This window comes from Spinacia oleracea, chromosome 1 (assembly GCF_020520425.1).
Source record: "Spinacia oleracea cultivar Varoflay chromosome 1, BTI_SOV_V1, whole genome shotgun sequence".
Taxonomy (NCBI): Eukaryota; Viridiplantae; Streptophyta; class Magnoliopsida; order Caryophyllales; family Amaranthaceae; genus Spinacia; species Spinacia oleracea.
Window position 1 is genome coordinate 66,040,550 of NC_079487.1, and position 26,204 is coordinate 66,066,753.

Consider the following 26,204-nt stretch of genomic DNA (forward strand, 5'->3'; position numbering starts at 1 on the left):
GTGATAAATTTTCTTTGCGACATCGTATATTTCTTGCAGCTGTAATTGCAGGTCTTGAGCCTCGAATTTTTAATGAAGCAATGAAAGATGCTGGTTGGAGGGAGGCAATGCAAAAGGAAATTGGGGCTCTAGAGGATAATGAGACTTGGGTAATGGAAGAATTACCACCGGGAAATAAAGCACTTGGTTGCAAATGGGTTTATAAAATCAAATTTCATGCAAATGGCACTATTAAGCGTCTCAAAGCGCGCTTGGTTATTTTTGGCAATCATCAGGTTGAGGGTCTTGATTAATATGAGACTTTTTCACCGGTGGCTAAGATGGTCACTGTTCGCGCTTTTCTTGCAGTTGCGGCGGCAAAGAATTGGGAATTGCATCAGATGGATGTTCACAATGCGTTCTTGCATGGTGATCTTGATGAGGAAGTATACATGAAATTGCCTCCGGGATCAATGTGGGTAAGCCAGGAATGGTATGTCGTTTGAAAAAGTCTCTCTACGGTCTGAAACAAGCACTAAGATGTTGGTTTGCTAAGTTAGTTTCATCTTTACGAACATACGGTTTCCTTCAGTCTTATTCGGATTACTCACTCTTCACTTTTGTTCAGGGCCCGACTCAACTCAATGTGCTTGTCTATGTGGACGACTTGATTATTTCTGGTAATGACTCTTCCGCTATTTCTTCTTTTAAACAGTATTTGGATGAATGTTTCCATATGAAAGACTTGGGTGTCTTGAAATATTTTCTTGGCATTGAGGTGGCCCGGAGTCCGGAGGGGATCTTTCTATGCCAAAGAAAGTATGTTCTAGACATATATTATCGCCGAAGCGGGATTATTGGGTTCAAAGCCTGCTGGATTTCCCATTGAACAGAATCACAATCTTGCTCTTGCATCTGACACTTTGCTAGAGGATCCGGAACCCTACAGACGTCTTGTAGGCCGTCTTATCTATCTGTCTTTCACTCGGCCTGACTTAATTGGCCTATACTGTTCACATTTTGGCCCAATTCATGCAAGCACCGCGTCAAGAACATTGGGATGCGGCTATCCGGGTAGTTCGGTACTTGAAGGGATGTCCGGGCCAAGGCATTCTTCTTCAAGCTGGTTGTGATCTTCTATTGTCGATCAGGTTGGTGCGACTCTGATTGGGCTAGCTGCCCATTGACTAGGCGTTCTCTAACGGGTTGGGTTGTGTTTCTTGGTACTTCTCCCGTGTCATGGAAAACTAAGAAGCAACACACTGTCTCTCGCTCGTCTGCAGAGGCCGAATATCGAGCTATGGAAACCATTACTTCGGAATTAAAGTGGCTCAAAGCATTGCTCTCCAGTCTTGGCGTTTCTCACCCCCGCTCCATGTCCTTATTTTGTGATAGTAAGTCTGCTCTTCACATTGCTCAAAACCCGATTTTTCACGAACGAACTAAACACATTGAGATTGATTGTCATTATGTGCGGGATGCTATTCAAGAGGGAATTATTACTACTAGCCATGTTTCTACAGATATTCAGCTTGCCGATATTTTCACAAAGGCTTTGGGCAAGCGTCAATTTCTTTACCTACTTCGCAAGTTGGGCATTTGTGATCCCCATGCTCCAACTTGAGTGGGGTATTAGGACTTAGCAATTGTATTTGGGCCTTAAGCTACGTTTGTATTTAATATGATTAACCTAAAGCCCATAGCTTAGAGCTGTAATATATACACACACATTACTGTGGAATACGATCAAGGAAACAATCTACCATAATTAATTTGTCACAATACTATTTTTGTTCTTGTTTAAAGAGAGAAAATATGAGAATGATGAAGGATAATGGAACTGACGAAAGAGATTGAAAAAGATGATTGAGGGAATTGCTTTTTGAATTATTTTTTATGTGAATGAGTTTATGTGATCTGATTCTTCATCATCTCGGGCTTCAAATATAAGAAGATCCAAAACATTAATTTTTTGTTTGAATTTGACTATTAAGTGTTGATTAAGTATAATTTGAATTTAGTTTTAGTAATTATTGCATGGAAATATTTAGGAATTGTGTAATTTGAAATCAAAATTATATCTTCCCTATTGGAGATTTGAAATGATGGATATAAAAGTATTGTTTTTGCCAAACCATTATTTGGAATTGAATGCCAGAATTTAAAATTCATCATTTGAAATAAAATACTCATATCCAAACACACTACCTTAAAATATTTCAAAATCCACATCTTACACATTAAACTGAAAGCTAGTCATACCAAAATTATATTATAAAGGCAAATTAACCAAAGTTCAAATGATAATTCATTCATTTATCAAACTCCTCAACATAACATAATCTAAACACGATAGGATGAAATACAGAAAGTCTTGTTGAGCTTCTCACTAACAATGATGCTCAACTAAAATGACAAGTGAAATTACAGAGCAAATTCATATGTCATTGTAGGTTAATGATCCTGTTTTCCAATCAGAGTAAGGAGGAACTTCTCATAATCTCCACCAGTCTCCTTAGCAACAGCATGCTCCATGGTCTCACTGTTCCGCTTGTAGAACAGCTCCTTGATCTGCCCCAAGTCTCTCTCTGCTCTTGTTACTATCACCCTTGTCAGTGCACACTCATCAGTTCCTCGCTTCTTAAGTGCATTGGTCACAACCTGTTCGCAAACATGTATCAATTGAAACTATAACAAGTAACACCAAATAAAATGTTGCTGACAAAAGTATTTATATAGCATAGTAAGATAAAGAAGGGAAATTACCCGCTCAAAGTACTTGAGAGGGGACTTGATGCATCGGATGGCATTTTGTAGCGCGGCCACAAAGTCCTTATCTTGATCAGAAGCCAAACTCTACACCAAAAAAAAGCAATAAAAAGATGTCATAGGTAGTTCAATTGAAATTTGTAATCTAAGCATGAATCATGTACATTGCTGGTTTACCTTAGTGATTGGGGTGCTGTAGACGTCTCTGAATCGATAAAAGGTAGCAGTGAGATGAGCCTTGCTCCTTGTGGTAAGGATCCTTATGATCTCATCATGGTTATAAGCCTTATCTTTGATACACTTGTGAAGGATTTCAGCCTCGGCCTGCACCAGTTTCGGATCAGACTCCTCAGTCTCGTACCTGTAAACACTAACCAGCAGAAGCAGCAGCTGCAGGAAATAGCAATGTGGAAATTCTCAAAGTTAGGATGCATTCTAATGACTGCTAAGAGTATACGAGTAATGAAAAGGATGAAAAGACTTGCCTTGCGCATATCACCAGAAAAATATGAAGCAACATCTTCCTCCAGGCTATGCTTGTATCGAGCTTGATAGGCCCGTTTGATTGCCAAGAGTTCCTCCGCGGATGAAATGCATGAGAGCTCTACGATTACTCGGTAATCTGATTTCTTGATACCTACATTGGCAAGGACAGCCTCCCGGTCCAAGGGGTCCAACATCCACCGGTACACAGCTCTCTATGTTTCACATATTATACCAAAAGGGATTTATTAATGAGAGCTACACTTGCTGAGAGTACATAAACATAATACCCGTTGGATTCAGTGTTTTTTAAATAGATTCAGTGTTTATGATTGTAATTAGCTATCGTTAAAGATAGAGAGCTGTGTTGAAAATTTGCCAAATACAACCTAATAAAAATAAATTTTCCTTTTTGTGTTTATGATTCTGTGTTTTTTAAATAGATTCAGTGTAATTTAAAATAGATGTAAAAGTTTAAGGTTGTAATTGACAAAATTATAAATTTGAGGTTGTAATTGGCAAATAGTGAACTTTATTAGGTTGTATTTGGCAAATTTTCCTAAAATATATAAATTGTATGTTTTGACAATTTATTTTGCGCAAATACCCGTTGTTATGTTTTACTCGCCGATCATGGAGATTGAATGGGCGGAGCTCCCTCTAAACGATCTAAAACCGACTATTATTATTGATATAACCAAACCCAAATTAACCCGACCCAAAACTACCTTGTCGTGTCTAATTGAATATTTCACAAAAGATTTTTCTTCCATCCCGACAACTAAAAACTACATGAGATTCGAACACAAACCAATTAATACATGAATACATCTAGAATTTCTATCAATCTATAAAAATACATGATCCTTCCCACATATTAATATTAATGTCTTATCAATTTTTCCTATACGATATAGGATAGAATGGCTAAATAATTTGCTCCAAAAAAGTACGATTATAAATAAACGAAAAATGGAAAAAATTGTATAATGATCAGAAATTGTTACCTCAAAATCCCCAGAAAGCTCTTTCTCAAATCGCTTAATAAGATTTTCATTGTACTGTTGCTCATAAGCCTCCTTGATCAGCTTCCTCTGGCCTGCATTTCTGTGACCAATAATTTCGATAATTCCCTTTTCATTAGTTCCCCATCCTGCATTTTTCAATCAAAACTCAAAAGTGTCACATTATTTAATCTAACTAAAAGATCGATTGAGATAAAAATGTAGATGATTACCATGGCATGCTTTCTTCAGAGCCTCAGCATCAGCAATAGGATCAGCATGGTCAGGGGCAATAAGGGTAGCCATTTATGCGAGTTTTTTTTTTTTTTTTTTTTTTTTCTCTCACTAAAAATATGTTGAAATGTAACTGATTATGAAAGTTGTTTCAAATTCCTACTTCACTCTCAGTACCTGCCCTCTTTTTATACTGGAAATGAAATACGGAGTAGTGTCTTTAATTAATTAGGGATAATTTTTTTTATTACTCCCTCTGTCCATAAAGTATACAAAGTGTACTAAAACAAGTTTTGCATGAGATCGTCCTCACACTTATGGAAATAAATCAAAATATGTTTATAAAAAAAGATTCTTTTCATACCTAACAAATTAGTACTACACATATGTACATTGTGTGATTTAGGAAGTAAATCACGTTTCCTTCAAGAGTTAATTTTTGTTTCCTTGTGATCTGGATGTAAAACTCTTGGAATTTCATTAGACTTTGATCTTTTCACCTTATAAAATGCTCCTTAATACAAGTATATATATTCACTCCGTCCCGGAATATTTGAACCGGTTTGAGCGGCACAGAGTTTAATACAAATTAATTGACTTATTATTTAATTAGATGGTAGTTGGTAGTGGAATATTTTTTAATATAGATAGGATATGTGTCAACTTTTTAAAGGGTAAGGGGTAGAGGGGAGGGTGTATGGGACCATAAAGTGACATGTGAAGAAATAGTTGATATAATATTAATAAAATTTTATCATTTGTAGAAACAGTGCAAGTAATCTGGGACGGCTTTATAAGAAAAGCGGTGCAAGTTTTCCGAGACGAATGGAGTATATATAAAAAAAATAGCCAGTAAAAATCATTTAAGTTTGGTGAAAATCGAATTTAATCAATGAAAATCGGTAGCTCCATCAGCAAATAACAAAGGTAATCGGTAAAAGTAAGTTTTAATCATAAAAACTAAAACAATGTCAAAAAAAAAAAAATCGTAATGTAAATTCATCAAAAATAATGTATACTTATGGCTTAACATGTTCCCTTGGCACTTGTTAGATCAATGACTAGTAAACCAAATGTTATTAGAATTGTATGATTTATATCAAAAGAGAATTACATTATACTCCGAATTGTATAACAAATATTTGTTAAACGACTTCGAATCGTATAATTTATATCAAAAGAGAACTATAAACTATCAATAATAGACTCGTGTTGGTTTTACCTGTACAAAAATAATGCATCAAATTAAAGGTAAAAGTAACGTTAACTAATTTACGGTTTAATAAATTTTGAATAATTGAGATATGAACTTCAAATCATGTGAAGTGAATTAATATTAAAGTGTATAATGAGGTAATTCATCCCTTGAAACTTTTGGGCAAAACACATAAGAAGTCGTTTAACTTTTTTACTTTTTCAAATGATTAAACCTCTCCACCTAAAAAGTTTTTATTTCTTCAAAGTTTTCATAAGCAAACACCCAAAGAATTTCGATACAACTTAGAAGAATTAGGTTCGAATTTTGAATGGGTTTGGTAGGTGAGATAATAAATGCCAAATAGCAATAACATAGAGGAGAGTTACACAAAGAATTGGACAAAAATGGTACGTTATCATTTATCAAATGATACCAGCTTTAAAAATACTGTGTTCTATAATAGTTGTACTAAATTTCATAATGACAAAGACAAAACTAATGTTTAGCTGCAGAATCAACGTGAGTTGTTCATGCATTAGGTGGGACTCTTCGTCTTTAAGCATATTGGACAATTTTGGAGTCATTATTTTGTAACAATCAATTTGCATCAATCATTGATTGGGGTCGATCTAGCTAGTATCAAAGAGTGAGTAATCTATTTGAATTGATTGTCTATTTGAATTTTCCTTCAATTCGTTTATTTATAATAAATTTTGTTGAATCAATCAATGATATCTTGACATATATAGCTTAAATTTGTTATATACACTCGGAAAAAAAGGGCATTCTTGTACATAAAAAACTCTCACATATATTCATGTGCAAAACATGTGATTAGGAAAATGTAATAGGGTGTACAAATATAATGTTCCTCCGTTTTATAATGATATTTACAATTACTATTTGCACAAAATTAAGAAAAAAACGTGTAAAAAGGATGTATTCACTACAAAATAATCATTTTATAGAGACGAGGAATTTCGTCTCTATATAGTCCAAATCCGTCTCAAAATGATGCTTAGAGACGGATTTGAGACATAAATAGGGCGTCTCTATAGAGGGTGTCTCAAAAAAATTTGAGACGGAATTTTTGCGAATCCATTACAAACTTGAGACGGAATTTTTGAAACACTATGTACAATTTCATCTCAATTTTAATTTAGAGACCAAGTTTTAGTAACTCGTCTCAAGTTTGAGACGTTTATTGTATCCGTCTCAAAATCCATCTCTAATTGATGCATAATTTTGTAGTTGTTTATATTTGGATAAAGTAAGTGATGGGTGGATGTAAGAAAAAATTAATAAAATAAGATAAATTGAATGGAAATTGATAAATATTACGAAGTATAAAGTTTCATGTACAAAAATAGAATAAAACACAATTTAAATAATATTTGAAACAGACTAAAACGAAAAGTGTAAATATCATTTTGAAACGTTGATAGTACAAGTTACAAGGTTACAACTAAGTGCTCTAGGTGCATAATAGATGTTTATAACTTATATTCTAAACATATACGAAATACGAGGTATATTGAATCAACGAACCAATTGAGGTTGACCTGAGTGGTTAATGGTCTCTTGCTTCTTAACCAAGGTGTCAGATTTGAGCTTTGTGTATGGAAAAAATGTCAATTGAAAGGGATGATACCCATCTAGATACCCATGCAAACTCCCGCGGAAGATAGTCCACTCGCCAAAGACGGTAGGAGCTCCTTACGGGTAGAACAAAAAAAAAAGTTTAATCAACGATTTAATATTAAAAAAATAAGAGACGAAGGATTACTCATTTTTCACGAAGATTGTTGGTGTCCTATTTGTCTACTTGTTCCTTTTTATCCATCGATTTTCCACGTATTGGAATATGTAGCTTTCACTAGTGTTCCCTCCTTTTCTAATTAGGCATCATGCTTTGGACTTTTGAGGGTGTAAATCACCTTTTTCATATTATTTTTCTAAGGTTTTAGTTGGTTTAGCTAATTTTAAATCTACTTTCTTTTGGGTGTTGTCATCGGCCAAATGAAAATATACACCATTTACAAAATATCTCTTGTTGTTGATGAGTTGATAATAAATGTCACTCTATAATTTGTCTATTTTTATAAATTTTTATATAAGAGATTTTATAAAAAAGATTACGTTAGTGTTATATAAGTTAAGCAATAGTTAAGCAACATAACCAATTAGTTAAGCAATAGAACCTATTAATTAAGTAATAGAACCAATTAGTTATGTAATGGAACCAATTAGTTAAGCACTGAAACTAATTTGTTAAGCACTGAAACTAATTTGTTAAGCACTAGAACCAATTAGTTAAGCAATTAAACTAATTAATTAAGCAACGAAACTAATTAGTTAAGCAATGGAACTAATTGGTTCCATTCAGTTAAGCAATGGACCAATTAGTTAAGTTATCAAAGTGGTCTTTTAGGTAAGACGGTATTACACAAAAGTTGTCCGCCTCTTTTTTAATATATATAATTAAAATAAAATAATATATTTGACTTTATTACTATATAACTACATGAATTATAGGCGGTCGCATACCTATATAAAAATAATACCTAGCTTGTACAACTAACTATGTAGTAAGGCAAGTAGGGTCGAACCCACGGGGATCAATGACTCATAGAACTAACTTGACAATTAATCTAATTGCTAAGGAGAAAAACGTTTGGGGGTTGATTAAGGAGTAATTCTAACAAGAACAACTAAAGAGCACTACAACAATAACATTAATTAAAAGCGCCTAATTAGTAGCGCTTATCAAAAAGCACTATTATTTGTATCAAATAATAGCACTTAATTTTATATTGTTGTTAAAAGAAGCAATTTTTATTTCCACCTTAATATAATACAACACTTTTCTTTAAACGTTGTTAATCTGTTATTTATAGCTATACTTATTTTTAAAAAAGAAAAAAACTATACTAATGAATTTTTTTACGCCTGCCAGCCAAAACCAAATTAATGAACCGCACCGCCTAAATAGTAAATATCCCATGTTCTCCATCTTCCTCCTCCTCCCACAACGATTTCCACAGTTAAGGATCAAGTTTCCAATCGAAAGAGTTCAATCTAAATCTGAATTCAAGAGTTCAATCCCAAACCATGTTGACTCATATCAAAATTTTCAAAATCCAAAATTACAGAGTTTCAATCCAAATTCAGATACTTTTGTATTAGATTCTTCTCCGGCGAACGTTTCTCAACGGCGATTATTATCTGGCGAATCTATCTCCCGGCTGCGCGTGGTTAATTATCAAGTGTGAGTTTCTTCTTAATTAGCAATTCTATTGGTCTACTTAGAAGACTGGTTATCGTGAATGGACTTGTAAAAACTTTGCATTTTTCACATTTTTGGGCGAACTATTTATGCCGCCTTGGGCGACTTTCTCATACCGGCTATTTACGTTGCTTCGATTCTACATTTTCATATCGGCTATTTATGCTAATTTTGTGTTATACTTTGGCATTGATGTGCCATTCTAGCCATTTTCGCATTGATATGCCTTCCCGGTCTTTTCTCAACACTATATTTCATTTTTTTCAATATTTCTTATGGACTGTTACGCTTCACAGTGGAATGCCCTTAACAACATTTATTTTTCCCAAAGGTACTGATCACATCCATACATTTCGTTGGATGCTATGCTTCACAGTGGAGTGCCTTAACGGCATTTATTTTCCCCAAAGCTACTGATCACACCAACTTTTATTTATAGACTGTTACGCTTCACAGTGAAGTGCCCCTACGACATTTATTTTTCCCAAAGCTACTGATCACATCCAAACATTTCGTTGGATGCTACGCTTCACAGTGAAGTGTCCTTAACATCATTTATTTTCCCCAAAGCTACCGATCACACCAACTTTTCTTTTGGACTGCTACGCTTCACAATGGAGTGCCCTTAACGGCATTTATTTTCCCCAAATGTACTGATCACATCCATACATTTGGTTGGGTGCGCGCTACGCTTCAAAGTGGAGTGCCCTTAACCACTTTATTTTCCCCAAAGCTACTTATCACACCAAGTTTTCTTATGGACTGCTACGCTTCACAATGGAGTTCCCTTAACGATATTTATTTTCTCCAAAGCTGCTAATCGCATCCATACATTTTATTAGTTGCCATATTTCACATTTGATATGTGATGTCGATTTTTTTGCTTATTTCAAACATACCGGCTATTTAATTCTTTCGCTCTTGATGTAGAGAATATAAAATCATGAGCATAGTTAACCAAATCACATTCATATATGAGATTGCACGACATATTCATAACTGTTAGAATTTAGCATACATCATTCACTACAAAATAATCATTTTATAGAGACGAGGAATTTTGTCTCTATATAATCCAAATCCGTCTCAAAATGATGCTTAGAGACGGATTTGAGACGAAAGTAGGGCGTCTCTATAGAGAGCGTCTCAAAATAATTTGAGACGGAATTCTTGCAAATCCATTACAAATTTGAGACGAAATTTTTGAAACTCCGTATACAATTCCATCTCAAATTTAATTTAGAGACGGAATTTAGTAATCCGTCTCAATTTTGAGACGTTTGTTGTATACGTCTCAAAATCCATCTCTAATTGATGCATAATTTTGTAGTGATTCATATTCTAAGCTAATAAATATGCTTATTATATGCATTTCAAATGACGTTAACAACATTTGACCGATAAGAGATTAATTTCAATCGTGAAAGTTAAAAGGAATATATGCATTTAGACAAGCGATGGTACTTAATTTATGCAAATCTTATGACATACTAGCATGGTGTCATCATACTGTGCGGGAAGTTAAAACTTCAACCCTTTTGATACGAAATATATATTAGCACGAGCATTATGTTAATAAGCACTTTTGTGTACGTACAAACATATGAGTGAGCGTGTGAGTATTTGACTCAAAGTCAGTCAATTTATAGCCACTTAGGAGTTCCTTTTCTTTTATTGGGATGTCATTGGGTATTTATTTAAACAAGTTTTAAAAGCACCTTTCATTAATTAGTTTATACCGTTGTGAACTTAAGAGTCGCATGGCTATAGATTTCATTGCCTTAAAGCTCAAATACGTACTTGACTCACAAAACTATAAACGAGTTGATGAATGCTTGTGCTATTTAATCTTAGTACCCTCAGACCAAGACTTAACTATAGGCGGTAACACATACATGACGAACTTAGGGTATGATACACCCATATTATGTGCCAAAAATGCTAGTAAGATCCTACTATTTAGGGAATGCCCTCCTTTTATTCTTTCATTGCTTATAAAAAACTCTTCATCTATCATTTTATACACCTAGCAGTCTTGCTACGGACCAAGCCCATAGAAATTCCCCATAAATAAAACTCGTAAGGAACTTACTCATTAGTACTTAAACCAAACATAGAACTCTAATTGACTTAGTTTGGAAAACGTAACCTGAATGTTTCTTAAATTAGGCATCTTTTTTTATAAAAAAACAACATAAAATTGCTTTAGTGTTGCTGATTATAAGCTCATGACAGTCTTAATGATATTTATAGACTTAAATGTGATTGCACACATCATTAGTTTATAGAGAAATTAACCTTGATTACTCTTGTATACTAACTAGCCCCTCATAGTCTTAAGTCGAGTTTACAATAGGCTTAAGAATGATGTCATTGGGGTACCTTTGTAACACAAACATTTAGAGTTGTATTTCAATTTACTCACTGAAATAACTCATGACAAAAAAAAAAAATCTTTGAAAAATGATTATAAAACACCCAAATTAAGTGGGATTTTCTTATATTATCTGTGCCGGTAAAGGCTTTCCGCCATAGATGTTTTAGTCTTCACCATTTTTTTCAAGTGAGAAATATTTTTCAGTTATACCTTGTTTGTGCTATGCTCACTAGCCCCTCTGACAGTAGGTAGTTGTTTCTAGCATAAAATTATTGTAACGAAAAAATAAAATTCATTCATGAAAACTGCTGACTTGCCTTTTGTTTGGGCTCCCAATTGATTCCCAATTGGGCCACTAAGTCCAAAGCCCAATGGCTCTAAACAACAACATCAAACCTACCAATGGCTATTCAGCCATCCATTAAGGCCCAAGGCCCAATAACAATAAGTGACCTATGGGCATTTATTATGCAAACACTATAAATAGGCCGCCAAGGCTCACACCTCAAGGTACGTCCAATTTATCGCCTTAAGACTACTCTTCTAGAGAACTTCTCTCTAGAATCCGAGCATCATTCTTACTTAGGCATCGGAGGGGCTTTCCTCGGAAACACCCCCGAGGCTAGTAACTTTGCTATTGTGCAGGTGAATTCGGACTCCACTCATTCAAACAAGCAAGATCTTCAACACATACAAAAGGGCCTTCATTCGAAGCCCATTGTTTCCATCTTTACAACACCGGAACAATTTGGCGCCGTCTGTGGGGAAGAACACTTCAAAGCCTTTGGAAGACATCAACCACCTCTTTCCGCGAAAATGGTGAATGATGTTGTTAACAATGACGACGATATGATGGTGCGGTCAGATTCAGAATCTGACCAAGAGGGGCACCCTCAATCGATAGCGAGGTCACAGCCAAGCAGAGCTACGACCGCCACAAATGCAGGACCTCCGATTCCAACTAGGGAAGAGCTCACTGCGGCCATGACCATCATGCAAAACTTCCTCTTCAATGAGAAGCAGCAAGGACTGGCAAACGACCGCAGAGAAGAGAGGAGGACCAGGCGAAGGCTGAACGAGCCACCCAGTGCGGAAGTGTCCAGACCCGAACGAGAACTCCTTCCCTTGACAGGAACACACTTGACGTCGAGGTGGACGGAAAGCACGTGGGACACCCAAAAAAGGGCACAACAGCAACCAGATTGGTTTGCGAGACCATCGCCTACTCCAACAGCTCTCCAAAGCGAATCAACTACTCGTAACACTCGGATCCGAAGCTCGGTGCTCAGCAGGTTGAGGCCCTCGGTCCACTCAAGGTTAAGACCTTCGATCCACACGAGACTCGGGGTAGGTGAGTCGAGCAGATCTGGCGAACGACCCGAGGTCAGTAGCCGAGAAAGAAGAAGAGACAGGAGGCATGATCGAACCCCTAGCCCCCATCATACGCCCGAACGTTCTAATCATAGAACCTCGGCAAACGAAGGCATCAGGGCTAGACTCGGGAAAAGAATCATGACTCCTACGTCATCCCCTTTCTCGGACGAGCTGATTATGGAAGAAATACCGAAGGTAAGACTGCCAGCTCACCTAACCTACAGCGGAATCACAGATCCGAGGGATCATGTCATCTCCTACGAGCAGCAAATGTTCTTGAGTCCCTACTCCGAAGCATGCTGGTGTAAATACTTCCCAACCACGCTAACCGGAGTGGCGGGAGAGTGGTTTAGATCGCTGCCGAAGGGATCGATCAAGAGCTGGAAAAAGCTGAAAAAGAGATTCTGCACACAGTTCGTGAGCAACAATCGCCCCGAGCGAACCACAGCAGAACTGACCTCAATCCAACAAGAAAGAGACGAAAGTCTGAGAGAATTCATGGCCAGATTCATGAAGGAATCAACAAACATACCAAACTTGCAGCCAGACGTGGCCATCTTCGCCTTGAAGCACGCGCTCCAGGAAGGGAAGTTCCGTGACGAACTCTCAATGAAGAACCCCTCCAGAATAGCTGACGTGCTCCAAATGGCTGACGCGTTCATCAGAACCGAGGAGTTCAACAAGGCCGCTGCAAGGCTGAAAGGATCGTCGGATCCGAGAGACACAAAGAATACCCAGAGCAAGCCCGAGGGTAGCTCAAGGAAGGGGAAAGAGAAAGTAGGAGCTAGAGAGATGAGCCCGAAGAAAGACGGGAGAAGGGGTGAACTTCAACCCAAGTACACCAACTACACTCCACTAGCTCTGCCCCGAAAGGAGATATTCAGCCTCAACAGAAATGACGAAAAGTGGAAACTACCTGGGAAGCTCAAGTCCAACCCAGCTCGGAGAAACAAGAACAAATGGTGCGAGTTCCATGATGACTTCGGTCACCATACCGAAGAATGCAACTCGCTGAAAGACAACATTGAGGACCTCGTTCGCCGAGGCTACCTGAAACAGTACTTGTTAGACCGAAGGGAGGAAAAAGAAAAGGCCGCAAGCGGCAAACAACACGAGCAACCCCAGAAAAGGGTCTACGAAGCAACAGGGCACAAGAAAAATGACATCCTAGTGGTGTTCGGGGGACAGAAGTCTGGCCAGGCCAGCAAAAAACACCTAAGAGCCCTCTCCCATCGGGTCAACTTCAGCGCGGTGGGAGACAACCAGCCACACCCCCCGAACATGACCTTCACTGCTGATGATTGCTTCGGAGTCCAGTACAAGCATGATGATCCTCTGGTCATCTCCATGGACCTCAATAACCACAACGTACATCGAGTATTAGTCGACGGAGGAAGTGCCGTCAATATCATCTTCAGAAACTGCTTCGAGCAGCTGATCCTCGAAGAGCCAGAGGAAGCACTGACGAAAGTCAGTTATCCTCTGATCGGATTCAACGGATCCGCAGCTATCCCTCGAGGAAAGATCACCCTGCCAGTCACAGTGGGCGAAGGCCAGGCAGCAAAAACCCTTCGGGACGAATTTTTGGTGATGGACTGCGACTCCGTATACAACGTAATCATGGGGAGAACCATGATTCACAAGATGCAAGCAGTCCCCTCCACATACCACCAGCTGATGATATACGTCTCGGATGCAGGATTCGCCGAACGAATCAGGGGTGATCAAGAAGTGGCGAGAAGAACCTGCCACACTGCTGTCCGAAAGCCCAAACTAGAGGACGGCCCCGAGGAAGAAAAAGGAGCTAAGGGAGAAGAAAGCGAGGCAAAAAGAAGAAGAGCAAGCACGAGCAGCTTGTCTCCCGCAGAAGTTGATGCTCGCCCCGAAACCCTATCTCCCGAACCAGATCAAGAAATGGAGGATATCTTCCTCGAAGATAATTCAGACAGGAGCGTCCGAATAGGCAAGGGCCTAAGCTCGGGGCTCCGAATCGATTTGATCCGACTACTCAGGGATCACAAAGACATCTTCGCATGGTCAGCAGCAGATATGCCAGGGATAAATCCGAAGCTGATTTGTCACAAGCTGGATGTCAACGCTGAAGCTCGGCCAATCAAGCAAAAAAAGAGAAATTACTCCTCGGAGAAAAACAAAGCCATCGCCGAGGAGGTTAAAAAGTTGCAAGAGGCCGGATTCATCGAACCATGCATGTATCCGAAGTGGCTGGCCAACGTGGTGATGGTCAAGAAAGCGAACGGCTCATGGCGAATGTGCGTAGATTTCACAGATCTGAACCGAGCCTGCCCCAAAGACTGCTATCCCCTGCCAAGGATAGATCAACTGGTTGACTCCACCAGCGGCCATGCACTGCTCAGCTTCATGGATGCCTTTTCAGGCTACCACCAAGTATTCATGCACCCCGATGACAGGGCAAAGACAGCGTTCATCACAAGCGCAGGAGTGTTCAACTACAAAATGATGCCTTTCGGCTTAAAAAATGCCGGAGCCACCTACCAGAGGTTAGTTGACCACGTCTTCGCCGACCAGAAAGGGAGGAACGTGGAGGTCTACGTGGATGACTCCATCGTAAAAAGCATCAAGGAGGAAGACCATGTCAAAGACTTGGCAGAGACCTTCGGAAATCTGAGGAAATACAGCATGAAGCTGAACCCAAAAAAATGCGTCTTCGGGGTGAAGTCAGGGAAATTCCTCGGATTCATGGTGAGCGAAAGAGGAATTGATGCGAACCCAGACAAAGTCCAAGCGGCATTGGATTTACCCGAGCCGAAGACCAAGAGAGATGTGCAGAGGCTAACCGGCAGGTTAGCCGCACTAACAAGGTTCATATCAAAAGCCTCGGACAAGGGAGCCCCCTTCTTCAAGGCACTGAAACCAAAGAACCTCCCCGGAGGAGAAGCAGAACCAGTCAAGAAAAAGGGGGTCCCGAGGAAAGTGGATCCCGAACTGATATGGGAACAGGAGCAAAAAGAAGCTTTTCAGCAACTCAGAGCCCACCTAGCTCAACTGCCGACACTGGCCAGACCAAAGGAGGGGGAAACCCTGTACCTATATGTCGCAGTTAGCCCTGGAACCGTCAGCGCAGTGCTTCTTCGGGAAGAAGAAAAGAAGCAACAGCCAATCTACTTCACCAGCCGAACACTTACAGGAGCCGAAACCCGGTACCCACTCATCGAGAAAGTCGCATATGCAGTAGTGGTAGCTGCACGAAAACTGAGGCCATACTTCGACTCCCACCAGATCACAGTGCTAACTGACCAACCGCTCGAAAAAGTACTCGACAAAATAGAGAGGTCAGGAAGATTGGCTGCCTGGGCCTTCGAACTATCAGAGTTCGGCATCAAATATCAGCCGAGGACAGCAATCAAAGCACAAGCATTGGCAGACTTCTTGGCCGAGTGCTCATACCAGGAAATGTTGGATGATACGAAAAGCACTTGGGAGGTCTTCACTGACGGATCTTCCACAGTAAACGGCTCAGGGGCAGGAGTTGTACTAATCCCCCCGACGGGGAAAAGCATAGAATATGCATTGAAGTTCGGCTTCAAAGCAACCAACAACGAGGCCGAATACGAGGCCGCAATCGCAGGGATAGAGCTTTGTTTATCCCTGGAGGCCGAACATGTTCGCCTCAAAACTGATTCCCAGCTTGTAGCCAACCAGATCCGAGGGGAGTATGAGGCCAAATGGCCCAGCATGACAGCCTATTTAGCAAAGATTAAATCCTTAACGTCAAAGTTAAGATCCTTTGAAGTCATCCTCATTCCCCGAGGACAGAACGCGCAAGCAGACGCACTGTCAAAACTCGCAAGCTCGACACTCATCGACCTAAACAGGTCGGTCCACGTGGAAGTTCACCAGGAGAGAAGCATCGACTTGCTACCCACCACAGTATGCAGCTTACGTACCGAACCGAGCTGGATGGACGCAGTAGTTGCATACAAAGAAAGGGGAGAACTTCCTGAAGATAAGCTGCAAGCGAGAAAACTGAAAAGATTCAACAGATGGTTCATCATCAGCGCCGAAGGAGAGCTCATGAGGAAATCATTCTCTGCTCCGCTGCTAAAATGTGTAGGTCCAACAGACGCTGACTACATCCTAAGGGAAATCCACCTCGGGATATGCGGAAACCACATTGGAGGTAGGACATTAGCACATAAAGCCCTTCGGGCTGGGTACTGGTGGCCCACTATGGTTTCCGAGGCAAAGCAGATGGCAAGGAAATGCGAGAAATGCCAAAAGTTCGCACCAGCCATCCATCAACCAGCTCAAGCCCTACAATCAACACTGTATCCCTTACCATTCGCACAGTGGGGGTTAGACATCATTGGTCCCTTCCCCTCAGCGACGAACCAGAAGAAGTGGTTGATTGTAGGAGTCGACTATTTTAGCAAATGGATCGAAGCCGAAGCTGTCTCCTCCATCACCGAACCTCAGGTCCGCAAGTTCATATGGCAGAACATCATCACAAGGTTCGGCATACCAAGACTGATGGTCTTCGACCACGGGAAACAGTTCGACAACACCCCGTTGCAAAAGTGGTGCAAACAGTTCGGCATACACCTAGCATACTCGGCAGTCTGTCACCCACAAAGCAACGGGCAAGCCGAAGCTGCTAACAAACTCATCCTCAACGCACTCAAGAAAAGAGTCGAGGATGACAAAAACAAATGGTTAGAAGAGCTACCCGGAACGCTATGGTCCCTTCGGACCACTGAAAAAGAAGCTACCGGACAAACACCGTTCCACCTTGTATACGGATCCGAAGCTGTAATTCCTGTGGAAATCGGAACAGAAAGCCTGAGGATCCAGGCATACAACAGGTATGATGGGCTCCAAGGAGAAAGCAACAACCAGCTTCTATCCGAAGCTCTCGATCTACTGGATGAAGCTCGGAACGATGCAAGGACACTCAACGCAGCCTATCTGCAGAGGGTCAACAAGCATTACAACCGAAGAGTCAACGCCAGACCCCTAAAAGTCGGTGATCTAGTACTCAGAAACGCCGCCTCGGTTCAGAAAGGACGGATCCATGGCAAACTCTCAGCCACTTGGGAAGGACCATACATCATCCATTCCGAAAAAAGGCCAGGCACGTATATGCTGAAACAGTTAGATGGAACAATTCTGAAGAACCATTGGAATACCGATGTTCTCAAGAAATATTTTGTATGATCTCTGTCTGTAAACCAAGTAAGTTGTTTAATGAGAAGAGGAAAGCCATTGGCACCATGTGTTTCATTAAACTTATCTCTACATTTATTGTCCCCTTATATATATATGCAGCCTCGGATCTGATCAATCCGAGACTAAAAACAGGTTGACTTTGTCCATTCCTTGATAAAATGCAAGAAATGACCAAATCAAACACTTCAGGGAACCGTCCAGAATCCTCGGATTCGCGGTACCCTAATAAAATTTGTTCGCAACAAACAGTCGCTCGAATCAAGTTATAAAACTCCGGCTCAGATCCACGGATCGCCGAAGGCATAACTAAAGAGGCAGACTAGCGATCTCTTGCCCAGGTTTCCGAACCACAAGAGATCGGAAGAACAATCCAAACCTCTGAGCAGATCGACGGATTTGAAGAGTCTGGAAACTAAAGAGTCTCTTAGCAGATCTACGGATTTGAAGAACTCGCAAAACTAAAGAGTCTCTTAGCAGATCTTCGGATTTGAAGAACTCGCAAAACTAAAGAGTCTCTTAGCAGATCTACGGATTTGAAGAACTCGCAAAACTAAAGAGTCTCTTAGCAGATCTACGGATTTGAAGAACTCGCAAAGTCAAAGAGCCTCTTAGCAGATCTACGGATTTGAAGAGCTCGCAAGGTCAAAAGGTTTTTAGCAAGTCTACAGAAAGAGGAGCTCGAGAAATCTACGGATTTAAAGACCTAAAAAATTGCGAAAGAACAAGTTGAAAAGAAGCAGCCAAGTAACAAACATTCATTTTTTATTCAATATTTGGGGGAAGTACAAATACATCGAAAAACCTCAAAAATTGAAAACAAAATGAAACAAGTTAAAATCGGCAGCCATCAACAGACAATACCGGCCTACCGAAGTACTAAAGAAAACAAAAAAGAAATAAGTACAACGCAGCGCCGAGGCAAAAGGGGGGAAAGGCAAGCACATGTTCGGAAGTCCTCAACTGGAACCGACCGACTCTGAAGAAGACGACTGCCCGAATCCCTAGCTCTTGGGAGTCTCAGGAGCATCCCCCAGAGGAGCATCCTTCGAAGAACCCCCAGCAGTAGTATCACCTTCGGAAGCCGCCTTCTGGGCCCGAGCCTCTGCAAGAGCAGCTTGGCGTTCAGCTTCAGCTTCGTCTCGATCGGCCTGGCACTCCACCAAGTGATCCTGGGCCCTCATCCAGAGCGGAACCTTCTCATTCCAAGGGAAATGAGGCATGTGCTTCGCGAACATCCGCCGAGCACCCAGGATGCCATTCCAGTATTGCTCTCTACACTGATCAGCAGTGTAGAGGTCAACTCTCTCTTGCTCCAACTTCCGAATGGCAGCATCTTTCTCTCGGATCTTCAGCTGGAGAACGGGCACCTTGTCAGCTTGATTCTGAACAATCTCCCGGTGCTTGATAAACTGCTGAAGCCTCGCCTCCGCTTCCTGGCTCTGCTTAATGGCCGCCTCAAATTTAGACGTCATCTCCTTGAGAAGACTGTCTTTTTCTTCAAGTTCGCTCGCAAACTTGGCAGCCATTTCTCTCCTCTCCCTGTCGAAGGAAGCTATCTTTTCAGCATCCTCTTCAACTTGGAAAGTGAGCCTCCCAACTTCGGCCCCGATCTGTTCCGCCGCTTCCCTAGCCTCACGACTGTACTGAAGGTACAGTTGCTTGAGGTCCACCATCTCGGCCATGAGCTGCCCAGCCTTCTGGTCCAAGACAGGGATATCACGAGCATAAGCCTCCTGATACCTCCTCAGCTGCCTTTCCTCAACCGAGCTACACTCGGAAGCGAACGAGGACCAGAAAACAGCCTGGGAAAGAAGAAAAGACAAGAAAAGATGAGGAAAGAAGACAACAAACCAAAAACGGAACTCAAAACAAAATTTCCAACACTTACCTCATTCAAATAATATTGGGCCATCATAGCTGGGTTCCTCTCCTCAGCTCCAGGAACCCTCCACTGCGGGTTGGCCCGAAGAAGATTCTCCCGTGCAGCTTCGGGACCCACCAAAGATCCCACGTGAGCCATGGGGTTCTCCCCCAAAACCGGAGCTCTGGCATAGCGAGCCATCGCTTCCCTTACCTCCTCGGGGATCCGTTTCAGCGGAACATCCGAGCAAGGGTCAGCGTGGATCAGTCTATCCAGGGCCGAGGTCGAAGTGGAGCCCAAGGTCGAATGACGCCTCTTCCTCGTCAGACCCTGCTCGGGTTCCTCCTTCTCAGCTTCGGGAACCTCTACGTGAGCTTCGGTGAGATCCACCATCTCCTTATCCGGACTTTTCTCCCTTTCGAGAGAAACGTCAGCAGCTTCTTCCTTCTGCTCGGCCACAATAGGGACATCCGAGCCAGGAACAAGGTCGGCTTCAATTGCCTCCATCACCTTGGTTATATCCTGGATCTCGATCCCTAAAGCAGCAGACGGCTTCAGCGGAGAAGGGATGGTATCTTCCTCAGCCAGCGGTTGGTCCACGGGAGGCGGTTCCACAACCACCACACTCTTCAACTTCTGCCCAGGCAAGGGCATGAAGTGAAGGAGGTTTTTGGGAGGAGGCATGACTTCCGAAACCACTTCCTACAGGGCAAACGCTCAAAGGTCAGTTTCAGAAAAAGAGAGAACAGACCACAAAAGCTCTAAGTCAGAACAAATACCTTCTCCGAAGACTGATCAGCTTTCGCCTTCTTCGGATGCGCAGAAGGCCTCAAAAGAGTGCTGCTCTTCCTTTTGCGCTGATCCTAAACAGAAGAAACCAAGGGTCAATAAAGGTAAAACAAGACAAAGGAAGGAATAAAGAAAAATCGCGAAGTACCCGGTTCCTAGATAAAGAGATATCTATCCGAGCCGGAGATGAAACCGAAGGAACGGCACGCGGCACAGCGTCAGTCCCAGGACCCTAAAAAGATGGTCCAGGACCAAGACGTTAGCCGACGGCCAACCAAAAAGAAAGACAAACAAAAGATATTGAGACTAGAAACACTCACCGGATCCGAGGTTGTCCTCAAATCAGGGAGCACGACTTTCACTGGAACAGCTTCGGGAGAAGAGGCAGAATCCCACGGATCAGCTCGAACTTCAGATATCCGAGCGACACCCGACGGAGACAGCACGTAATCCTTCAAGCGAGGATTACGAGGATTCTCCTTCCCGAACTTATAATCAGGGGCCGAGTCGTGAATGGTCTTCAGATCCAAAGAAATACCCAAGACCACAGGATCAACGCAGCTGAAGCCGTACTCTGCAGAAACAAAGCACAAAACGAAATCAGTAAAACGAGACCAAAAAGGAAGAGGGCAAACTTACTAAAGCACGGTCCCAGCCGAAAGACACCTACCCCTGTCAAAAATCCTGCTGAGACCGGCAACAGCAAGAATGTCCTCCCGCAAAATATAGTTGAGGTTCGGGAGCCAGTTGGACGGCAATTTGTAGTTGTCCTCCCGAGCCAAAAACCACTGGAGGAGATCCACGTAGTGGTGATGGTTCCGATCCGGAGCAGCCACGCTTCGCATATCAGGATCAGGAGTCACAAACCACTTCGGAGGGCGGTAAAAATGTGGATGCTTCGGATCTGTAGGCACACGAACGAACAACCACTCCGTCTTCCAGTTATGATCAGAGCTGAGGTAAGGGTAGGCCGTAATATAGTTCGGCTCCCCCTTTCTTCGGGATCTTTTGTTGATAATGGTCCACCAACCATACCCATCCCCCTTGGAAGCGTGGTTGAAAGACAGATCGTGCAGATCCCGAAACACGGCAACAGAGCATGGAAAGTTAATAAAATCGCACACCCATCTAAATCCGATGATGTGCCTCATAGATTTGGGGGTAAGCTGGGCCAAACTGATGTTATACGACACCAGGAGCTCGGATATGAAGGGATCCAAAGGAAAGCGGAGGCCGTTCTCCAAATGATGAGTATACACAGAGATGAACCCCCTCGGCGGATGAGTCACCCGAGGACGCTCCTGGTCGGGAAGCTCGCACCAGTACCCCAAGGCGTGCTGGATTCCGTATAACTCTTCGGCCCTCCGATGGTAATGCCCCAGCTTCGCCTCTACCAACCAGTCACCACTGACCGATTTTTCCAAGGGACCATCGATCTTAGTGGTCTCATGCAGAATCGGGGCATACTTACCCTGCGGATCAGCTTCAGTCCAATGAACTGGAAACTCAGGGTAGGAGCGGCGCACACCCGAAGAGCCAGCCTTTTTACCAGAAGTTGCGCGTTCAGACACGCTAGACCCGCCAACAACATCATCTTTCGAAGCATCCCAACCAGTCGAACGCCTCTCCACTGGCCTCTCCGAAGGCCGAACCCTCGAAGTTTTCGGCAACCTTCCCGAAGGCACGTTCTCCCTCTCACTAGAGGAGCCAACGACGAACTTGCTCTTGCCCCTATTCTTTGCCATGGCCGCGAATTCTCGGTCTAGGGTTGAGATTGAGGGGTAGAAGGAAAAACGAAGAAAAAAAAGGAGAATTCAGAAACAAATTACCTTCTTCCGAAGCGGAATTCGCCGATAAAACGAACAGCACAAGTTCCCGAAGTCCAAAGTTGGCCGAATTTCGTAGATCTGAAGAAACAAATCGCACTGCGATCGCCGGAATTTAGAGAGAGAAAGGGTTTGAAAGAAGGAGTAAAAAGTTCGAAAAGAGCAATGCACCCCGTATTTATAGAAAAGAAAAGGGGCGCATCAACTTCCTCAACCCACGATCTACACGGCACAATACAACTCCCAACACTTGTCATCAATGCAAATCATCCCTTTTCAGAAAAAGAGAGGGAACTTTCGGACTTCTGACAGCTGGAAACCCACCCATTTAATTCTAAATGGACCGGGTCTGGGGGGCATGTTGTTTGGGCTCCCAATTGATTCCCAATTGGGCCACTAAGTCCAAAGCCCAATGGCTCTAAACAACAACATCAAACCTACCAATGGCTATTCAGCCATCCATTAAGGCCCAAGGCCCAATAACAATAAGTGACCTATGGGCATTTATTATGCAAACACTATAAATAGGCCGCCAAGGCTCACACCTCAAGGTACGTCCAATTTATCGCCTTAAGACTACTCTTCTAGAGAACTTCTCTCTAGAATCCGAGCATCATTCTTACTTAGGCATCGGAGGGGCTTTCCTCGGAAACACCCCCGAGGCTAGTAACTTTGCTATTGTGCAGGTGAATTCGGACTCCACTCATTCAAACAAGCAAGATCTTCAACACATACAAAAGGGCCTTCATTCGAAGCCCATTGTTTCCATCTTTACAACACCGGAACACCTTTAAAAGTAAGAATAGTTAATATTAAACACTTTTGGCCCTAAAAGTAAAGTTTGAAATTCATACCTATTTGGTAAAATCGGGGTGCAATTTAAAATTATTTTGTGTGGTACATTTGCTTGCTTTTAACTTGCCACTATTACTCTGGTTGGGGCTAAGTAAGCTTTATCACTTAAGAAAGTTCAAAACTTATACTATACCTTAGTCGCTCTAGACTAACATGATTGGAACAAAATAAGGCCTAAAGACCATAGTGCTATTGTGAGGGGGTCGAAAAAGTGCAAGGCTAATGCGTGACCTCGTCCCTCGTGGGTGTGACGATTCTTTTTATTCAATCAAGTGTAATTGGATTTCCTGTGAGTATACACCAAATTGACTAGTAATATAGGAGTCGCCATTCAGTTTTTAACGACAATGAGAAAAACTGACAAAACCCGGTTATCGTGACATAAAGGGAGTGCAATTATGTTTGACCACTACGGCCGTAGGTTCCCTTGTGATCCCTGGTGTGGGGATCTCTCAATATACACCCGCAAGGTAGAGATTGAGGGTTCGGGGGACTGTAACTACCGAGAGGAGTAATTCGCTCGTCGATAACTCCAGAGGTAGGATATCCTTACTAGCTCAGCATAAATAATTGAAGGGACATGCGTTAACTATTAAACTAATCTGAGTTGATTTTAGCAATATGCAACACATAATACAAATTCGATCGTGATTATCTGATTTAAATAGCATTAAAGGACCTAGCATGATAATCCGATTTCCCAAAAATATCATATTTGTTAGGCGTGATGGAACAATCAGATTAGGTTGGTTTAACAGTTCATAAAAAGGGCGAGGAAAGTAGTTAAATCATCGAAAAGGGACACATTACGACACACCCTTGAGAGGTGCGCCACGGTTCTCAGAAAACTAACCACTTTGACTTTGCTATTTCTCCTTTTTATTTAACGAATCTCAATTATGGGACAGGATACGTTCTGTTCGATTTTCGATTGCGACAGAACGCGTGAACAATTTCGCAGCGAGAGGCTTAGGCTAAGGGTTGGAGTCAATACTCAGAATATAATTGTGTGTTGTTGTGTCCTTTCACGTCGAACTTAGGGGTCTATTTATAGGAAAAAGTGGCGTAGAAAGATAGTTTTTCAGGAATTTGAATACGAAACGGATTAGGAAAAGAATCCGTCCCAGGTACTTTCGGCGCCCAGCTCTGGGCGCTGGAATTTTCGGCGCCCAGGGCTGGGCGTTGAAAATAGGGTCTGGCAGAATTCTTTGTTCAGATTCGGATTCCTGAAATCCGTAGAGTTTGAGACTTAATCGAGTCTTTTAGCGCGTATCAATTTTATGACGAAATGCGTCTGGGCCCGTTACGAACTCTAGGCTCGTTAGGATTTTAATTAATACGTAACTCTTATTTCCGAATCATATTAGGAATAGGATTCTCGCAGTTTTCTATCTCATTTAGGATTTATGTTGGAATGCAACACCTAATTCTGACAGGTTTCTATCTTTTATGATTTGCCACTTTTAGAAGCTACCTTTTACGGCAGTTACTATTTTTAGCAGGTTTCCATAAATAGCAGGTTTCGGGTGAAATGAAATGGGGAATCGAGATTCGTTTATTTTATAGGAGATGCGTTGTCAAGTGGAGATTTACGCTTTCATCATCGAACCTTTCCCTTGCGGGAATGGGGACAAAAGTAGGCGTCTACAGTTAGCCCCCACTTTGACTGAGTCTTGGAGTAAGACGATGGCAAAGTATTAGACGGAGTGCGTCACACAAGCCATGGTGTATGTGACCGGCTGAAGATGGCGAACCTGTCCGCTGAGGGTGGACGCCCCGTCCGATAGAAGTGGACGAATCTGTTTTGAATTTTTATTTTGTTTTTTTTGAAAATAAGGACCTACGTGGTTTGCGCCGTAGACCCCGCCGGCTGAAGATGGCGAGCCTATTTTAAATTTGAAGACTTTATTTTTGTCGAAAACTGAGGACCTGCGCGGCTAGTGACGCAGACCCCGCCCGCTGAAGGTGGGCGAGCCCTGTCCGCTAAGGGTGGACGCCCCGCTCGCTGGAGGTGAGCGAACCTGAATTCGTCTTTTCGATTTGGGATTCGTGTGCCACAATCTTGCCCGATTGAGGTGGGCAAGTCCCTATTTCATTTCTTTTCTTGTGATTTCTTTTGAGAATTTCTTTTCATTTATTCTTGCAGGAGCGAATTCTTTCGAGGGATGCTCGGATTTAGTTGCAACCTGAATGTGGGTTGACAACATGCTTAGACGGACCATTGTCTTGTGGTCATCATCCTTTATGGTTTTGAGTTAGTCCTTATGGCTCAATCTTGCCACTACCTGGGTCCTTGATTAGGGGACTATGTATAAGCATCAACGGCGACCTTTGTCTTGAGGTCGTAAACCGGTTTTTTTTTTGAAACATCCAAACACGGGACTTCGTACAGCGTAGTCTGGGAATATTGTTTTTACTTTGCATAATATATATTTTCCTTCGAGCCCCTAAGCACTCGTGTTTGACGGTCAAAAGAGGTTCCTTGGGGATACGCATTCTGTAATGTCCTTGATCGTGTTTGGGATTGTGCTCGTAAGTGCGAGCGACCTTTGTAGTGGTGTGCTACTCTTGACAAAGTCGTGAGGTGCGACTTTCAGTAAGGAAATCGGAAATTTTCGAGTCAAATGAATATGGCAGGACCCTATAGAAGTCAGAGAGGGTCAAGGGATCATTTTCGGCGCCCAAGCCTGGGCGTTAAAGATTTCGGCGCCTAGCGTTGGGCGCTGAAAATAATTCCTGGCGAGCTTTCTTGATGACACAGTTGACCTCTTGGAAGTTCTATGTATTCTCTTCTCTTCTCTTTTTATTTTTTTTATTTTTAGAACGTGATGATTTTCTTGAGAAGCCGTAGCCGATTGGTGGACTACGGTGCTTGTCTCTTTGGGGCGATTATTTTAAGGAACTGTTGCTCTTAAGGTGTTCAGTTATTGCAATAGTCGGGCGAGTCTATATGGCTCGAGGAAC

At 41.9% G+C, this 26,204-nt stretch overlaps 2 protein-coding genes across 2 annotated transcripts; both read right to left on the reverse strand.

The window, feature by feature from the left end:
* Positions 1–2,264: 2,264 nt before the first annotated feature.
* Positions 2,265–4,961, reverse strand: LOC110798908 (annexin-like protein RJ4). The gene is made up of 6 exons (XM_022004106.2): positions 4,469–4,961; positions 4,239–4,384; positions 3,234–3,446; positions 2,926–3,138; positions 2,746–2,835; positions 2,265–2,640 (listed from the first exon to the last, which is right to left on the reverse strand). The coding sequence occupies exons 1-6, from the start codon at positions 4,539–4,541 to the stop codon at positions 2,434–2,436; spliced, it is 942 nt and encodes a 313-aa protein (XP_021859798.2). The 5' UTR covers positions 4,542–4,961; the 3' UTR covers positions 2,265–2,433.
* Positions 4,962–18,621: 13,660 nt separating this feature from the next.
* Positions 18,622–21,460, reverse strand: LOC130462506 (uncharacterized). The gene is made up of 5 exons (XM_056830894.1): positions 21,230–21,460; positions 20,880–21,133; positions 20,708–20,791; positions 20,550–20,633; positions 18,622–20,472 (listed from the first exon to the last, which is right to left on the reverse strand). The coding sequence occupies exons 1-5, from the start codon at positions 21,402–21,404 to the stop codon at positions 19,654–19,656; spliced, it is 1,416 nt and encodes a 471-aa protein (XP_056686872.1). The 5' UTR covers positions 21,405–21,460; the 3' UTR covers positions 18,622–19,653.
* Positions 21,461–26,204: the final 4,744 nt, after the last annotated feature.